Source organism: Nomascus leucogenys, chromosome 16, assembly GCF_006542625.1.
Source record: "Nomascus leucogenys isolate Asia chromosome 16, Asia_NLE_v1, whole genome shotgun sequence".
In the NCBI taxonomy this organism is placed as follows: Eukaryota; Metazoa; Chordata; class Mammalia; order Primates; family Hylobatidae; genus Nomascus; species Nomascus leucogenys.
In genome coordinates, this window is record NC_044396.1 from 95,390,555 (window position 1) to 95,408,372 (window position 17,818).

Consider the following 17,818-nt stretch of genomic DNA (forward strand, 5'->3'; position numbering starts at 1 on the left):
ACTTTGGGAGGCCAAGGCAGGCAGATCACTGGAGCAGTTCAAGACCAGCCTGGGCAACAGGGCGAAACCCTGTCTCAATTTTTTTTTTTTTTTATAAATTACAAAAGAAAAAACACGCATAAAGCAGCCCCATCAGCAATTATCATCTCATCTGCAAAAGGTCCCTGCGCTCACTGCCGTGCCCCTCCTGCCGCTGTCCATTTCCCTGCCTGTCACACCAAAATTCTCCTCTACTTTCTCACCTCCCATCCTCTCATTTTTCCCCCTAAATTTTTAAACTTCAGAACTGCACAATACACATGTAACAAACCCACACATGTACCTCCAAATCTAAAATAATTTTTAAAAACTAAAAGGAAACTCTAAATTTTTTTAAGTGCAGTGATACATTCTTGCTGTGCCAAATCCAGTAATACAGAAGCATGCAAAGAAAAAGGCAGCACCAGCCCCTCCAACACACGCACACACACACACACACACACTCCAGCCTGGGCGACAAGAGCAAGACTCAATCTCAAAAAATAAATAAATAAAATAATAACTGAATATCTTCCTTCAGGAAACAGCACCCTGCAGGGAGGGGAAGTCTTATGACCCTCAAAGTTTGAGAGCCGCTGTTAACCTCCCAGTGGCCTCTGTCTGCTGAACCGAGAAGCCTGCAAAACAACTATGTAAGAACTGGATGCCATTTCAGTCACACATGCTTGCTGACGGTCACTGACATGGTAATACCTCCTGTACACATAGCAGACTCTGAAGACTGCGAAGGGGGTTTGGGTCTCTGCTGTACAGGACCTTGGCAGCCTGCAAGGAGATGACTCACATGGAAGTCCCCACACAAGTGCACCCAGTGTGAGCTTTGGAAGCATTGGCCCGTGCTCAGGCCCACAGGTAAGATGGCCAGGAGCCCCTGCCCTTGAGGAAACTTGGACCACACAGCTGCTGGTGAAGGGGGCGGGTGAAGGTCTCATGTAGCCTGTGTGATTCAGGCAGAAGTGAGAAGGACAGGTGGGAACCCACCAGGGGGACGACAAGCTGAAGGGCTCCCAGGGAGCAGACACTTCAAGGGCCCCAAAAGGCCAGGAGAAAGAAAAAAAAAGCCGGATGTGGTGGCTCATCCCTGTAATCCCAGCACTTTTGGGAGGTTGAGGCAGACGAATTGCTTGAGCCCAGAAGTTTGAGACCAGCCTGGGCAATGTGGCGAAACCCTGTCTCTACAAAATATACAAAAATTAGCCAGGTGTGGTGGTGCAAGCCTGTAGTCCCAGCTATTCAGAAGGCTGAGGTGGGAGGATCACATTAGCCCGGGAGGTGGAGGCTGCAGTGAGCTGTGATGGTACCACTGCACTCCGGCCTGGGGAACAGAGTGAGACCCTGTCTCAAAAGGCCAGGAGTGGAGGACAGGCCCTGGCCAGGAGGTTTGGCGTGGCTGGCAGGGGCCTTATGAGAAGGCTGTTGCTGGGAAGGGCCTGCTGCAGATGGCTACGGCAGACCACGGAGCTTAGCCTTCAGGATTTAGATCTGGGGATGACAGGCTCACGTGTGCTTGTTGCGGAGCCGGGAGCACAGGAACCAGAGTGATCCCAGAGCTCAGCTCCAAGGCTCCGCTGGGCCTATGGTGGGGCAGTGGACAAGGCCTGGGCTTCAGAGGAACCTGATGAACGGGAGCCGTGGGTACCGCCTGTGCCCTGGTCTTCCTGCCCTTCAAAGGATGTGTTCTGAGCTGAGGCGAGACCCACACGAAATCTGAGCGGGCTCCGGAGTCATCAGACACCTAGGGAAGTACGGAAGGCCCGGAAGGACACACACAGTCGGGTGAGCCCCGCAGGGAGCTGTGCAGGCTCGAGGCGTCCAGTCCTGGGGCTGCAGGCCAGTTCCCCAAGCAGGTAGTCCTGGAAGCAAGCTGGTTCTGAAAGTAGGTTTTGAAAATAGGTCAGTCAAGGAAGCAAGCTCTGGAAATAAAGAGATTCGGAAAGCAGGTTCGTTCTGGAAACAAGTTCTACAAACAGGTAGTTCTGAAAGCACGTAGGTTCCAGAAGCAGGTGCTAGAAGGATGTGGGTTCTGGACGGAGGTTCTGGAAGGAGGCGGGTTCTGGAGGCCGGTTTTGGAAGCAGGACGACCCCGACAGAGGCGCCTCGGACTGGGGCCAGGCCTGGAGCCTCCGCTCCGCGGGCTGAGAGAAGAAAGCAGGCATTGTCGGAGAACTCACACAAGCACTTCTCCCTAACAAAACCGTTTTTAAAAACCCCATTGTGAACCTTTTTGGAACAAGCCTCTTAGAGGGTCCCGTTGCCGGGGTGACAAGACGAAACGGCGCGAGCGGGCAGACTCCTGGAGTCCCCGCAAAAGGAGTCGAAGAGCCAGGCGCGCCGAGTCCAGGTCCGCCCTGACGCTCAGCTTGGGACGTTCCGTATAGTTTTTTTCTCCGTTTCCCGAACTTCTCCCGCAAGCTCAGCGGCCGCTGCGGAGCATGCGCAGTACTACCTGCCTGCCAGCCGCGGGCGTTCCGGCCGCGGTTGCCAGGGGTTACCGTCCCGCGGTGGGCGGTACTGGCCTTCCAGAGCCCGCCTTCCTGGAACTCTGGTTGGCTGATATAGCTGTCCGTCGAAGCGGCATTGCCGCCTATTGGGCAACGGCCTGCTTCGCACGCCAGACCCGTGCCCCGCCCAGCCGCGCCGGGCGGCCGCCCCCACCCAGGAGGGACAGTCGGGGACCCGCGCGGGCACTCAGGAGCCCGCGGCCCGGGTGGTGCGGGCGGCCCTGGCCCGGCTGCGGAGCGCTGCGCGAGCGGCGGGCTGGCTGATCCCGAGGGACCCCCAGCGTGGCGGGCGCGGCGATGATCCTGGAGGAGAGGCCGGACGGCGCGGGCGCCGGCGAGGAGAGCCCGCGGCTGCAGGTGCGCAGGACTGGCGCGGCGGCGGGAGAAGGGGCCCGGACTCCCGGCCCTTTCCTGCCCCCGCCTCGAGGCGCGTTCCGGGCGCCCCCCTCGTACGTCTCATTCGGCCCGGACGCAGGCAGAGAAACTGAGGCCAGAGCCTGCGTCCCTCCTCCTCTGAGCTCGGTGGAGGTGCTTCCAGGCCACTCATGTGAGCCGGGAAATGCGGGGAGCCAAAATCTGGATCATCCTCACCGCTGAAGCGGGTCGGGGGGACGCCCTCCTCGTGGCCCCCTTCCTGGCGGGTGTGGGGCTGGGCTCTGTGAGCGCCCTCCCCACACCCGCCATCGTGTTCCTTTCCGGCACCTGTACGGCCTCCTTCCCTAGTTCAGTCCTCCCTCTGCACCCGCTCAGGAACTGCGTGCCCATTGGGTGCGCTGGTAGCAGCGGGCAGCGAAGCCTCCTGGGTATGGGAAACCGAGAGAGGTCTTCCCGGCTGGCCTCTCCTCACTTCCCAAATCTCCTTCCCTTCTGAAGTCCCTAACCCGGGGTGCTGACTGGGCAAGTGGGAGGGGTGGGCAGGGCTATGGAGACCTGCTGAGTCTGTGCCCAGGAAGGAGGGGACGTCTGTGGGCCTTGCTCTGCGGCCCAGAGCCTGCTTGTTCCCTGCGGACCAGCTCGAGGCTGCCCCAGTCCTCCTGCCAGGCCCTGGGCGCCCACGCCCGCCACGGGCTTTCAGCCGGGGACTGCTCCTGCTCCTCGCCCCGGGTGAGCCTTTGATAGGGCACGGCCCTCCTCCCCTCTGGGACGTCGGACTGCGTCGTCCCTGGGCTGGTTCTACTCAGCTTTGGTGTTTGGGATTAGGTCTCCTAGAGGAGGAGGCGGTGCTATCAGCCAGGGCTTGGCTTCAGGTCACTGGGCTGGTGATGGTGACCATAGCCCTCAAGGACTCCCTTCTTGCCCACCCCGAGGTGTGCCAGAGGCTGCAGCACCTCCTGGGCACTGGAGGGAGAGAGGCAGCCTGTGTCTGCCCCCTGTGAACTCGCTCTGTCAGGGCGGCCATGCCTGCAGGTGGCCTGGGACGGCACATGTTGTTTTGGGTGGAATGTTTGGGAGGCTGTACAAACAAGATGTCCCAGAGGGCTCCGGAGCTGACGCTTTTCAGGCTGGGGGCTGTGCCTGGGCTCCCTGTCCTGGCCCTCCCTGGGCTGCCACCTTGGAAAGTCGGGGAGAAGCTGTTTCCAGGTTGCCTCGTCTCTCGCAGCGTCCAGAAGTGACCCCACAGTCAGGGTACTGGGGAGGGGCCCGTGGGAGGTGGCAGTGGGGCGGAGGCAGGCCCTGTGTCACACACGCACCACTCAGGCTGTCCTGCCATCTGGAAAGTCTTCCTCGATGCCTGCTGCCGGGCTACAGTGAGGCCTATTCCACCCCCATCAGGCTGGCCCCCAAACTGGCCCTAAAGCTCAGAGTTCAGTGGGTCAGGGGTCGGTCGTTCGTCCACTTAGAGGCCACGCCTGGGCCTGAGGCCCTGTGGACAGGTCTGGGTGACTTGTATTTGCCCCAGGCGTGATGAGAGCGGGCTTCCAGCAAGCGCTTACCTGGTGCCAGGGCCAGCGCCGCAGCTGGAGTCCTGCCATTGGTGCCTCCCAAGCCCTGGGCCTCAGCCCGTCTGAGGAACAGGGTAAGTGGCCAAGGCTGCCAAGCTGGGAAGGGGAGAAGCCTGGCACAGCCCAGGGCAGCCAACCCAGCTGCCGTCCCTCCTGCAGGGGCTGCAGGAGCTCCCGGGGGAGGACCACAGGTAATACAGCCTGGCTGTATGCAGGTTCTATGGTTTCCTGGGGAGGCCAGTGGGAGAAGGGGGAGCAGGCTGCGGAGGGAGAGCGTTGGAGCGCAGGTGGGCAGGGTAGCTGTGCCCCCCTCACCTGGTCTCCAGCATGCCGAGTGGGTCAGCCTGAGGTTCCCCAGCCTGGCTGGACAGGAGCAGCCTCTGGGTGCTGGTTACAGATTCCCAGGCCCCTGCCCAGGTAGATTGGGCTCCGGAAGAGGGGTGCTGAGGAACCACCAGTGCCTGGGTGCCCCAGGGAGCATCAGAGAAAGTGGGGGTCCCTGGTGTGAGTGGCCAGTCTATGATTCCTCTGGCGTGCGTGCTGCTTATAGCCCCGTGTCCCAGGAGACCCCTGTGCAGCAATGCCCATTGAATTCTGTTCCCTCATCAGTGGGGGGCAGAGATGGTGGGTCGGGCAGGTGCTGGGCTTCCACCCTCTTGGGGCTTCCAGTTCTTGCATTCCGGTGAGACTTCAGTGGGGGCAGAGGAGAGGCATACCTGAGACGGGTGGGTATCAGCATACAGGGTGCCCAGGGCCAGGGCTGTGAGGGGAAGAAGCTGGTTTGCTCCAGGTGGGTGGCCTCTCCCTGGGGACTGCCTGGCCCAGGGCCAGGGGACCCTGGGGGAGGATGGAGGTCTGGCCCTGCTCCGATGTTTTGCTCTTCCCAGACCTGGGCTAGGATAACTATCTCCGCCTTATGCCAGTCCCCAGGTCAACCCCATTCTGGCCACGGCCACACTGTTTCCTCCTGGGCAGAGGAGCCCCACTGTCAGGGTTGGGGGGCTGTTTCTCTGTTCTTCGTCCCTCTCCATCGAGGCATGGCCAGGCCCTTCATGTGTGGCTGCCTCTCGGGACCCCCACAGACCACAGCCTCTCTGTCCTTTCCTAATGCAAGGCGGAAATGGCCACAGTGGGATGTCAGGGCACCGTGGAGGTGGGGGTGGGGAGGTTGTAACAGGAGCAGGGGGCTGAACGCCTGTGTCCACGCCCCTTCCACCGGGCACAACCTTCAGCCCAGTGTGGAAAGTGGGGCATGGGCTGCCCACTTCCAGGGTCGACCCAGCCTCAGAGGTCCGGCTCGGGTCTGCTCATCCACGTGTAGGCCGGGAAGTCACTTGGCCTGCAGGGAGCACTGCGGGTAGGGAGGCCGAGGAATGGACCAGGGTCACAGCAGGAGCCTGTGAGGCTCCAAGGGGCCAGGCTCCCCGCAGCTCTCCTGGGGCCAGGAGGGGAGCAGGGACCTGGCTGCGTTTCTGATGCCTGTTGCACAGCCAGAGCCCTTAAAGCCGCTGGAGCCTTGCAGCGGGGCCTTTGCAGGGAGGGGGTGTAGCTGCGATGGGTGGCACGGGGGTCTCCTAGGTACTGGGCAGAGGCCCTCGAGGTGGTAGCGCCGGTGGGAAAGGTAGGGATGGGAGGCGGGGGTGGGCGGGCCTCAGGTTCAGGGAGCTTCTCAGATCTGAGGCGCCCGTGCCTCTCTCCCACCTGTGGGCCTCTCCAGCCCGAGCCCCTGAAGCAGCTCTGGAGGGAATTTCTTTTCTGGAGGAGGCAGGAGTGGGAAACGGGAGCAGGGTGAGGGTTCCCAAGTGCACATCGGCCTGTCCGCTGCTGGGTGTTGTCCACGGGGGCAGGACTGGGCTGGGGGAGGCCAGGGTCCTGGGCCAGCACACCCTCCTCTCAGCGCCTGTGTCCCTCCCCCCAGCCCCTAAGCACCGGCTCATCTTCACTTCAGGGACCTCCGTCAGGCTCCCTCACCCCAGCACTCAGCAGGAGGCTGCCGGTGTGGGTGTCCAGGGGACGGCACAGTGTCCAGGGGATGGCACGGGTGTCCAGCAGACAGCGCAGGGGTTTGGGGGATGGCACAGGTGTCTGGGGGATGGTGCAGGTGTCCAGCAGACGGCGCAGGGGTTTGGGGGATGGCACAGGTGTCTGGGGGATGGTGCAGGTGTCCAGCAGATGACGCAGGGGTTTGGGGGATGGCACGGGTGTCCAGCAGACGGCGCAGGGGTTTGGGGGATGGCATAGGTGTCCGGGGAACGGTGCAGGGGTTTGGGGATGGTGTGGGTTCCAGGGGATGGGGTGGGGGTTTGAGGGGTTGTGTGGGTTCCAGGGGACTGTGTGGGGGTTTGGGGGATGGCGGGGGTTCCAGGGGATGGGGTGGGGGTTTGGGGGATGGTGTGGGTTCCAGAGGACGGTGTGGGGGTTTGGGGATGGTGTGGGTTCCAGGGGATGGTGTGGGGGTTTGGGGGATGACGTGGGTTCCAGGGGACGGTGCATCATCCTCCAGTCTCTGTCTCTACCTTCCCATGGCCACCTCCATGAGGCTGTGTTCAAATTTCCCACCTCGTGTAAGGACCCTTATCACTGTGATTAAGGACCCACTACTCCACGGTGGCCTTATCTTAACTCATTATATCTGCAAAGACCCTATTTCTAGAAAAATTGCACTCACAGGTACTGGGAGTTAGGACTTGAACCTGTCTTTTGTGGGGACACAGTTCACCCATAATAGACGGTCACCCGCTCAGCTGGCTGCTGTGAGCTTGGGGAGCCAGACGAGCAGGGCTTCTGTCTAGGAAATCAAATCATTCCTGTATAATGGGAATAAACTAATTAAAATGCAAAGATCTCGTTCACATTAGCAAAAAGAACTCTCTCCAGATATCTAGGAGAAAACCCCGGAAAACATGTGCGAGCTCTTTACGGGGAAGACAGGAAGGCCTGAGAGACATGTGTGCATGGAGAGGGTGTCAGGTCCACAAAGGGAAGACCCAGTGCATGTGCATGTTGGCCCCATGAGTCTGCAGCTTCGTGCAGTGGTAGGTCAGTTTCATGGTGGCAAGATTCACCTTCAGACGCGACAAGGTCCTGGGGAAGAAGAGGTCCTGTCTCCCGACAAGGGCGGGAAGCAGTCCCAGGAGCCACCAGAGGCCTTGTCTTGCTGCTGACTGGCAGAAATGGCCAGGATGGCCACACCTGACACAGACCAGGCTCGCCCCAGGGCTAAGGTGGGAGTCAGTGTCCCTTAGCAGCGAGCCCTGAGCGGCGTTGTGGGTCTCAAAGCGTGGAAGGAGTGGGTGCTGGAGAGGCAAGCCAGCCCAGGGGACAGCCACAGGTAGCTGCAAAGAATCTTGTCGGGGTGGAGACGCAGCCATTCCCACGTGGCCATGGGGAAGGCGGGGGGCCATGGTGAGAGGGAGGGACACGTGAGGATCACGCAGGCAGGACCCCAACACCACAAGGGTGGGGTGGGCTGAGGCATGAAACTGGATCGCCCTGGAGTGAAATTTAAGCTCCAGCACATTGGCACCACTGAAGACACAGGAGTCATTGAAGTCCAGAAGGGGCCCTGCCGGGCATGCCCCACTCTTTCGCCATGGCTGGTGCTGGGCAGGGCCGCGGGGGTGCAGTCTGTGGGTGCAAGGCTCAGAGTCATTTCTCTGTGGATAGGGAGTGCACAGGTGTGCGTTCACTTCGAGAACCATTCCCAAAGTCAGACCGCAGCCTCTGCACCAACCATCGGGGGCCAGTGGCCGCCCCCAGAGCCTCAGGGACCCTGTCCTTTGAGCCCACGCCTAAACCCACACGGGAATGATTGGGAGGCGTGGGTGAGTTGGATGGAAAAAAAATTGGGAGGGGCGAGGGGGGGATCCAGAATGAAATCCAGAAGTGCAGCAGGAAGGCTGTGAGGAGCAGTGGGCTGCCTCCTGCAGGGCTCCTGGAGCCCCTACTTGTCCAGGCTGCCTGGTGAGACCCTGGCTCCTGGTGTCCTTGGCAGGTCCCAGCCTCCCCGCCAACCCCCATCACGAGTCAGCAGCGTTCCCCCCCCACCACGTCCTTCTGCACTGACTGCCTCCTGTCCTGCTCTGGCCAGGCCCGTGTTCACACTAGTTCTGTCCAGCTCCTCCCTGTGAAGCCAGCTCCAGCCCCAGCCCATGGTGACCACCCCGTTACCCATGGGCAGGATGCACTCCTCTTAGTGGCTGGTGAGTAACAGCCTGGTATGGGCTCCACGGGGTCGGGCTGTGATCGCCTGTGGCCTCCCTGCAGGGCTATGACTCCCTGACGCAGATTCAGTGCAGCCAGCTGCAGAGCCGCAGGGCCCAGATTCACCAGCAGATTGACAAAGAGCTGCAGATGCGGACGGGCGCTGAGAACCTCTACAGGTGAGTGCTTGAGGCCGCCCGGCCCCGGGAGCAGGGCCCACCTGGGTGAGGGGGACAGGACAGCCACCCAGGCAGATGTCTGCCCCATGGCCGGGTCAGGGAGACAGGTGCATGAGCAGCTGGGTCCTGATGGGCACGCAGTACACGTGATGCTCAGCCATGACCCTCACAGACCTGCCTCCAGGGGCCTCTGTGCTGGGCCGGAGGTGCCAGGAAACCAGTGTCCCTGCCCAGTGTGCAGCTTGGGAAGCCCCAACAGTGCACGTGGGAGCTTCTCAGAAGAGGCATGGTTGAGGCTGAGCTGTGGCAGGTGACGGCACGTCCCAAGGTTGGGGACGTGGGAGAGGGGTGGAAGACCTGGGCTGTCTCTTCCTTAGAGCACGCCGCCTGTGAGCCGCACATGTGCTTGTGAGTGCCCCTCGGTCCCCTTAGCACCTGCTACCTCCCTGCCCCCATCCTGGCCTTCCCTGGGGACCTCTGGTCCCTTTGCCAGGCCCTGATGCAGGCACAGAGAGGGGTGTGGCTCTCACCCACCATCCAAGGAGTGATGTTTGAGTGCTGTCGAGGGCTGTATGAGCCCCAAAGAAAGCCGTGGTGCTGAGGGAGGTGCCCCCAGGCCAGAGTCAGAACATGCAGGTGCTGGGGTCAGGGGTGATGAACTGTAGGGGGCATCACCTGTGAGCCTCCAGATCCCACTGCTGCCCCTGCCCCCACCATGGGGGTCAGACCCCGTCAGCGACGTCCTCTGCAGGGTGGGCTTGGAGCTCTGACAGGTCAGCTGGCAGGAGGGCTGCAGTGAGCACGGGGCCTTGGGCTCTGCCTTGGGGCTGGGCTTTCAACTGCCGCGGCCTCCCTCAGAGCCACCAGCAACAACCAGGTGAGAGAGACGGTCGCCCTGGAGCTAAGCTACGTCAACTCCAACCTGCAGCTGCTGAAGGAGGAGCTGGAGGAGCTCAGCGGTGGCGTGGACCCTGGCCGGCATGGGAGGTGCGGATGGGGGCCGGGACAGCACATGTGTGTATGTGTGTGCGTGTATGCATGCGTGTGTGAGTGCGTGTGTGTGCATGTGTGTGCACGTATGTGTGTCTCTGTGTGTGTGCGTATCTGTGTGCATGTGTGTCTGTGTGCGTGTGTGTGTGCGTCTGTGTGTGCATGTGTGTATGCATGTGTGTGTGTGTGCGCGTGTGTCTGTGTGTGTCTCTGCATGTGTCTGTGTGCATCTGTGTGTGTGCATGTGTCTGTGTGTGCACATGTCTGTGCGTGCATGTGCATGTCTGTGTGTGTGCATGTGTGTGCATCTGTGTGTGCATGTCTGCGTGTATTGGGCGTGTCTGTGTGTGTGTGCCTGCATGTGTGTGTGTGCACGTGTGTCTGTGTGTGTATGTCTGCATGTGTGTATGTGTGTGCATGTGTGTGCGTGTGTGCACACGTGTGTGCATGTGTGTCTGTGTGCATGTGTATGCACGCATGTTTGTGTGTGCGTGTGTGTGCATGTGTGTGTCTCTGTGTGTGTGTGTTTGCTTCTGGAGCGGTTTAGGACAGTGGGGGGTGGTGCACAGGTGCAAGAATGCCCCCCAGGACACAGGCGCACATGTACACCCATGAGGGAGGGAGGCACCCTGTGCCACAGAGCCCTAGGAGTGGACCCCGGGCTGCCGTGGGCAGCAGGGTTTGGCCTTACAGTCTGAAGTCGATGCTTCTGGTTATAGCGAAGCTGTCACTGTCCCCATGATCCCCCTGGGCCTGAAGGAGACCAAGGAGCTGGACTGGTCTACACCGCTGAAGGTAGGTACTGGCCTCCGAGCTCTGAGATACACGGCCCTGCCCTGGGACCAAGGGGGTCTTGGAGGCTTTCTGGTCCAGCTATCTGGTTGAACAGATAGGGAAACTGAGGCCCAGAGGGAGGGAGGGCTAAAAGGGACACAAGGGACCTGGCAGAAATGGCCACAGGGACCCAGCCTCTGCTGCATTCAGGGCCCACACTGGTGCCTGCGCCCCAGGCTGGGGCTGATCCCACAGAGTGGGTATGAACATGTGCCCTGCCCCCCGATAGGCAATGCCCTTGAAGGTTAGGGCCTGGAAGCCCCAGCTGGGGCACGGGGTCCAGGCTCGCCCACGGAGGGCACCACCGGCTTGGGGCCACACACCCAGCACTGGCTCACAAGGGTCCTGGAGAGAGCTAGAGCAGACTGGCACTGCCTGGCAGGGCCCCGCGGGAGCCACTGACTGTGCTCCGTGTCCGAGTCACTGAGTGGCAGATGGCACCTGCCTTCCGGCCACGGGGATGAATAAGGAAACGCACATAAAAGTAGCACTGAGTCTCCAGGCCCCACTTCTGTGATGGGGTGGGGAAACCCCAGGGCCAGAGGGGCTCCGACCCGCATCACCCCACCAGGCCCCTCCGTACACATTGGCCCCCAGCCCTTCTCTGGGGCTTCCACGGAGGGGCCCAGGGCCCCCACGCTGCGTGGCAGCCAGCCTGCTCTGCGGCACAGACCCTCCCTCCACCATGAACCTTTCCCCAAGGTGGGTTGGGAGACCTCAGGGAAGGAGGCCAGGCACAGGGACGCTGTGGATGCCAACACCTGCCCCCCATCAGGAGCTGATCTCAGTGCACTTTGGAGAGGACGGCGCCTCCTACGAGGCAGAAATCAGGGAGCTGGAGGCCCTGCGGCAGGTGTGTGGTTCCCCTGCCCGCCCACCCTCCTGCAGCCCCGGGAGACACATGCAGAGGCTGAAGCTTAAGTCGGGAATAGACAGAGGAGCTCAGTGTGGACATCTCAAGGACGTGGGGAGACGGGCGCACCAGGGACCCTGTGTGTGCAGACCCAGCCAGGGGGCGTGGAGGGGCTCCCAGGTGGCCCCGGTGCCGCACGCTGCTGGCCTTTGGAGGTCGCGGCTGCCCAGGGCCCCACTGGCTTTGCCTCCCCGCCCCCCATGGTGCTGGTGCCCACGGGACTTCCCAGGGCAGTGTGTGTGAGTGGGGTGGGCCAGGGCGGTGGGGCCCAGCGGCTCCTGCCCTGCAGGCCATGCGGACCCCCAGCCGGAACGAGTCGGGCCTGGAACTGCTCACAGCCTATTACAACCAGCTGTGCTTCCTGGATGCGCGCTTCCTCACCCCTGCCAGCAGCCTCGGGCTCTTCTTCCACTGGTAGGGGCTCTGCGGGCGGGGGCACCCTGGGGAGGGGAGGCCCGGCTGCTGGAACCGAGGGAACTCAGCCCAGCCTGACCCAACACTGCAGGTACGACTCACTTACTGGGGTCCCGGCCCAGCAGCGCGCCCTGGCCTTCGAGAAGGGCAGCGTTCTCTTCAACATCGGCGCCCTCCACACGCAGATTGGGGCGCGCCAGGACCGCTCCTGCGCCGAGGGTGCCCGCCGCGCTATGGAGGCCTTCCAGAGGGCCGCTGGTGAGGGCAGCCCGGGCCGCGGTGGGGCAGGGTGCGGTGCCAGGGTGTTGCAGAGCCCCTTCTGCAGGGCAGGAGCTGGGGAGTGGTTAGGACATCAGTCCCTCAGGTAGGAGGAGTGAGCACATCAGGCCCATACGTGTCCCAGGAGCATCCCTAGCTGGCCGCCCTGAGTGCTGCATGGGGCAGAGATGGGCAGGTGCAGGGCCCTGCCTGTGTGAGCACCCCTCCCTCCGCAGGGGCCTTCAGCCTCCTGAGGGAGAACTTCTCCCATGCGCCGAGCCCAGACATGAGTGCTGCATCCCTCTGCGCACTGGAGCAGCTAATGATGGCCCAGGCCCAGGAATGTGTGTTTGAGGGCCTCTCACCACCTGCCTCCATGGCCCCCCGAGACTGCCTGGCCCAGCTGCGCCTGGCGCAGGAGGCCGCCCAGGTGAGCTCGGGCACCCGTGTCAGGGTGCAGGGGGGTGAGGCCAAGCTGGGGTCAGAGCCCAGGTTCAGGCATGCGTGAGCTCTCCCACCTCCTTCCTTGTGTGTCAGCCCCGAGCCAGCTGTTGTCCTGCTCCCTGGGGGGGCTGGTCAGGAACCTGGGGGCCCAAGCCTCTGCCTCCAGGGGATGGCATGAAGCAGCAGGAACTGAGGTGCCAGGGAGGCTGCTGGGATGGTGGTCGGAGCAGGTGGAGGCTGGGCAGGGAGAAGCAGGCACCACCCGGAGAGCGGGAGGCCCTCGCGTGCCTGCCATGTCCACCGGCAGGTGGCAGCCGAGTACAGGCTAGTGCACCGGACCATGGCCCAGCCACCCGTCCACGACTCCGTGCCTGTCTCCTGGACTGCCCTGGTGCATGTCAAGGCCGAATACTTCCGCTCTCTGGCCCACTACCACGTAGCCATGGCCCTCTGCGACGGCTCCCGTGAGTGCCCACCGCACTTGCCCATGGTACTGCAAAGACCCCCCCGCTCAGGGCTCATGGCCTCTCTGTCCCCCAGCAGCGACCGAGGGAGAGCTCCCCATGCACGAGCAGGTCTTCCTGCAGCCCCCCACCTCCTCTAAGCCCCGAGGCCCTGTGCTGCCGCAGGAGCTGGAGGAGCGCAGGCAGCTTGGTAAGGCGCCCATGGATGGAGTGCCCTGGGGCTCAGGTGGTCACCAACAGTGGCAGGGTGTCCCCCACCAGCCTCACGCTGTTTGCCACCTGCTGTCCCCATGCTGACGAGTTGGGCCACCTACCTATCCCTGGATGGCCTGTGCCTGATGGGTGCCGGCCCAGCGCGGGGGCCGCAGGAGTGCTGGGCAGCCTCTTAGCAGGTGGGAGACCGCTGGGAGCAGCTCGTCTGTGGCCCCTGCTTTGCACGTGGCAGAGCCCTCCTGCACAGCCAGCTCCTCACCCCTGTGGTGCGCGCCCCCAACGAAAGTGGCTGTGATGAGCCCCGCAGCCCTGGCGTTTGCCCACTCCTTTTGCCGCGTCCCAGGGCCCACGGGCCCACATGGTGTGTGACATCCCAGTGCCCCGCGTGCAGGCAAGGCACACCTGAAGCGCGCCATCCTGGGGCAGGAGGAGGCGCTGCGGCTGCACGCCCTGTGCCGCGTCCTGCGTGAGGTGGACCTGCTGCGGGCTGTGGTCTCCCAGACGCTGCAGCGCTCACTCGCCAAGTACGCGGAGCTCGACCGTGAGGATGACTTCTGTGAGGCTGCTGAGGCCCCCGACATCCAGCGTGAGCAGCCAGGGCCTGTCTGGGTGGCTGCATCCCCAGCCAGGGTGGGGGCCTTCGTCCTGGAGAAAGGGAGGCTGATTGTGTTAAAGGTGCAGTCACCACAATGAATTAAAGCATTAAAGGTGCAGTCACCACGATGAATTGAACAGCAGTAGCACTTTCCAGGCCTCCTTCGCAGGGGCCCACAGAGCTGCCGGGCCCTTCAGGGGCCTGGGGGATGACCACGCTCCTCAGCACCTCCCTCCCTGCACTGGCCTCCTACCCTGAGGGGAAGCCCACAGACCCGGGACAGGCATGGCTGGGACTTCAGGGAGGGATTTGGGGAGCCACTTGGGGCAGACGGGGGCCGTGTGTTCAGGGCACACCTGGGGCAGCTCCTCCCACCATTGCAGAGCGGCCAGGCCTGGAGGTCAGAGGCGGGGCTTGTGTGCGCTCAGGGTCATGCCCTGCGCCCTGGAAAATCCCCGGGGCAGGTCTCCACAGGCTTCCAGCTTAGCTCTGCTCTTCTACCTTCTCAGCTAAGACCCACCAGAAGCCAGAGGCCAGGATGCCACGCCTGTCCCAGGGGAAGGGGCCTGACATCTTCCATCGGCTGGTGAGCACACCCATCCCCAGGCATCCCCCAGCACGGGCAGCTTGGGCTATGTGGCTCTGAGCAGCACGTGGCCTCAGACAGGCCGTTGATGGCGGTCCAGCCCTCCCCACTCGCCTTGTGGAACCCCACGGTGTCCCTCGGTGCACAGGTTGGATGGATGTGCTGGTCAGGCGGGGTCTCCTCAGTGTGTGGCCCAGCTGGGCCTCTGACCTCTGAGCCCCCGCCAGGGGCCCCTGTCTGTGTTCTCAGCCAAGAACCGGTGGCGGCTGGTGGGGCCCGTCCACCTGACCCGAGGAGAGGGCGGCTTCGGCCTCACGCTTCGGGGAGACTCACCTGTCCTCATCGCTGCCGTCATTCCAGGGAGCCAGGCCGCGGTAAGGGCCCCGCCAGCCCCCTGAGGCTGAGTCCCTGGTGCCAGCCACAGTGTCCTGTCCCCACCTCACCTTCCGAGTCTCCCCACAGGCGGCTGGCCTGAAGGAGGGCGACTACATTGTGTCAGTGAACGGGCAGCCATGCAGGTGGTGGAGACACGCGGAGGTGGTGACAGAGCTGAAGGCTGCAGGAGAGGCGGGTGCCAGCCTGCAGGTGGTGTCGCTGCTGCCCAGCTCTAGGCTGCCCAGCTTGGTGAGCCCCTGGGGCCCCAGAGGGGCGGTCCCCAGCCTGCTGTCCCCATCCTGGTCCTGGGCCTGCCTTGGATGCTTGAGCGGCATTGGGAAGGGGAGGTGGGGCTGCAGGTAACCCTCCCTGGGCCGCCTCCTAGGCAGGGGCCACCTGTGCTGTGGCCTCCATCTGGCGGCTTCTGCCCTGACCCCAAGGATGGTGCAGCCCACCCCTCACTGGGCCTCTGTATCCTCAGACTGGAGGCTTCTGGGCCAGGCGCTCCATCCCAGAGGTTCCATGTACCCAGCATGACTGACCCAGGGTTGGGTGAAACGTATGGGGCCCCTGCTATGTGGCCACCCTGATGGGAGCCCCCAAACAAGCCCCCGATGTGCCAGCCCCTCCCAGGTGGTTCTCGCCCCCCCCCCAGGCTGGCTGCAGGTGGGGACAGGCAGCAGTGGCTGACCACAGTCTGTCTCTGTCCCTGCTGCAGGGGGACCGCCGGCCCATCCTGCTGGGCCCCAGGGGGCTTCTAAGGAGCCAGAGGGAGCATGGTTGCAAGACCCCGGCATCAACGTGGGCCAGCCCCCGGCCCCTCCTCAACTGGAGCCGAAAGGCCCAGCAGGGCAAGACTGGAGGCTGCCCCCAGCCCTGTGCCCCAGTGAAGCCAGCTCCGCCCTCATCCTCGAAGCACCCAGGGTGGCCGTGAGGGCCAGGCTCCCTGCACACCTCAGCCCTGGCTCCAGCTGGCGGGAAGTACCAAGCATGCCCTCCCCACCCAGAGGACCTCTGGGCAGTGCCTGCCCTGCCTCATGCCGGAGGCTGCCTCGGGCACCTGCCTGCCCATTAAAGACTATGGTCAGACCTGTCTGAGCCTAGTGATGGGAGCTGTGGCCTCCTCACCCACACACAGGAGGGATGCCAGTCCCTCTGCCAGTCTGAGGTCAGCTTCCTGGGGCTGCCCCGCCCTGAGGGCTCCTCACGGGGTGCTCCTCACAACCATCCCGTCTGTACCCCCTGGCTCTGTCCACCCTGCTGCTGCCCTGGGCACAGACCCTGAGGTCTCAGTCCTGCCTCCAGCCAAGTTTCTGCCTGGTGCCCAGTGATTCCTGCTGGGCACCCCTTTGCTTGCTGCCCCTCCACCATGCAGCAGCCAGGCACACCCACAGCACCCACAGACCTCTAGGCCGGGTCCCAGACACGGCCTTCCCCCAAAACACCTCCTGCTGTCCTGTCTGTGCACAGAGCAAGGGACTCCCCACCTCTGCGCCCTGTGCTGGTCATCCCGGGCTCTGTACTGGTCATCCCGGGCTCTGTACTGGTCATCCCGGGCTCTGTACTGGTCAACCCGGCAAGTGTCCCCTTTGCCCAGGAGTCCCCGGTGTTGTGGCCCAGGTCTCATGGCAGCCCTAAGCCTGCCAGCCCTGCTGCCCGCCTTGCTGTCCTGCTCTGAGCATGGGTGCCACCCTCCAGCTCCTGGGCATGTCACCTCCCCCTGAGCCTGGGGCCTGCATGGGCCCCCAGCCTGCTTGGGCCGCTCCTGCTGGCCTCCACAGGCCATGAGCTCTCAGTGTCTCAAGCAGAGGAAGTGAGGGCTGCCTCCAGGCCTCCATGTACTGGGTGGACAATGGCCCCCAAAGGCCGTCGGCAGGAACACCACCCCCAGGACCCCCACAGCAGTGGGCTCAGGACTTGGGCACCAAGGGGAGGGGGTGGGAAGGGCTGCAGAGTCAGGGCAGGCCAGAGCTGCACCAGAGAGGAGCCACGGAGCCGGAGCGGAGGCCCCCACCGAGGGCCCCAGGGCCTGGCAGGTTCCGGAAGAGACAGGGCTAGCGGGAGTCATTCCCTGCAGCCACTAGGGGGCAGCCGCCACCCACGGCACGGGCAGGTGCGCCTTGGGAGGGCTGAGGCACAGACCCCGGGTAGAAAGGCGGCCCCCAGCTCTGAGAGACCCCTGCCCTCTTGTCCAGTCGCTTCCGAGGGTCCCCAGGTGGGAGCAGCCCACCCTGCATCCCAGGCTCCGGTTCCAGGGTCCAGGGCCCTGTGCTGCCGCCTCCCTCGTGCTTCAGCCAAGAATATGGGGGTGCGAGTGAGGTGTTTGGGGTCCCAGAGACGCAGGCGCCACGGTGCGATCTTCCTGGGCGGGAGGGCGGGGCTCCCCAACCTGCTTGAGCCGGGGTGGGGGTCCAGGTCCCCCACTTGCCGTCGTGGGAAAATCCCTGTCTCAGCAGAATGGGCCAAGGTCACGCAGGTCTCCCCAGCACATATTAATTTGGTTAATAAAACTGCATCAAGGAGGCCATTAGGCGCTAATTGGGGATGACAGGGTGGCGGCCCTGTCTGGAAGTGCAGGGACTCCCCACCTCCTGTGGCCTGTCCAGACCCAAGCTGAGGACAGAGCTGCCACCGTGCAGGTGGCTGGGACCCGGCTCCCGTCACCGCCTCCATCCTGTGAAGTGGAGGAAGCCTGGTGCGCAGGGTTGCTGTGGCAATGTGGGAGGCCCTGAGGTCCTGCTGCCAGCCGGGGGCAGGGGAGCGGAGGTCCTGGGATCTGGGGTCCAGAGTTCTAGTCAAGGCAGGCCTGGGCAGGAGGGGAGTCCCCCTCCCCACCCTCCACTTGAGGCTGATCCTGGGGCAGCAGT

The 17,818-nt window shown here is 63.2% G+C and overlaps 1 protein-coding gene across 5 annotated transcripts; it reads left to right on the forward strand.

Annotated features, from left to right (window-relative positions):
* Nucleotides 1-2,683: 2,683 nt before the first annotated feature.
* Nucleotides 2,684-17,474, forward strand: RHPN1 (rhophilin Rho GTPase binding protein 1). 5 transcript variants are annotated; one of them, XM_030795278.1, is made up of 15 exons: nucleotides 2,684-2,897; nucleotides 8,750-8,865; nucleotides 9,724-9,852; nucleotides 10,575-10,650; nucleotides 11,465-11,542; nucleotides 11,892-12,016; nucleotides 12,108-12,274; nucleotides 12,511-12,704; nucleotides 13,026-13,182; nucleotides 13,259-13,372; nucleotides 13,787-13,981; nucleotides 14,500-14,576; nucleotides 14,725-14,950; nucleotides 15,039-15,200; nucleotides 15,670-17,474. In XM_030795278.1, exons 1-14 carry the CDS (start codon nucleotides 2,838-2,840, stop codon nucleotides 15,185-15,187), a joined length of 1,863 nt encoding a protein of 620 aa, XP_030651138.1. In that variant the 5' UTR covers nucleotides 2,684-2,837; the 3' UTR covers nucleotides 15,188-15,200; nucleotides 15,670-17,474. The 5 variants fall into 5 exon arrangements, with proteins under 5 accessions (XP_030651138.1, XP_030651135.1, XP_030651136.1 ...); XM_030795275.1 differs by having other exon boundaries at nucleotides 14,804-14,950; XM_030795276.1 differs by having other exon boundaries at nucleotides 13,262-13,372; nucleotides 14,804-14,950.
* Nucleotides 17,475-17,818: the final 344 nt, after the last annotated feature.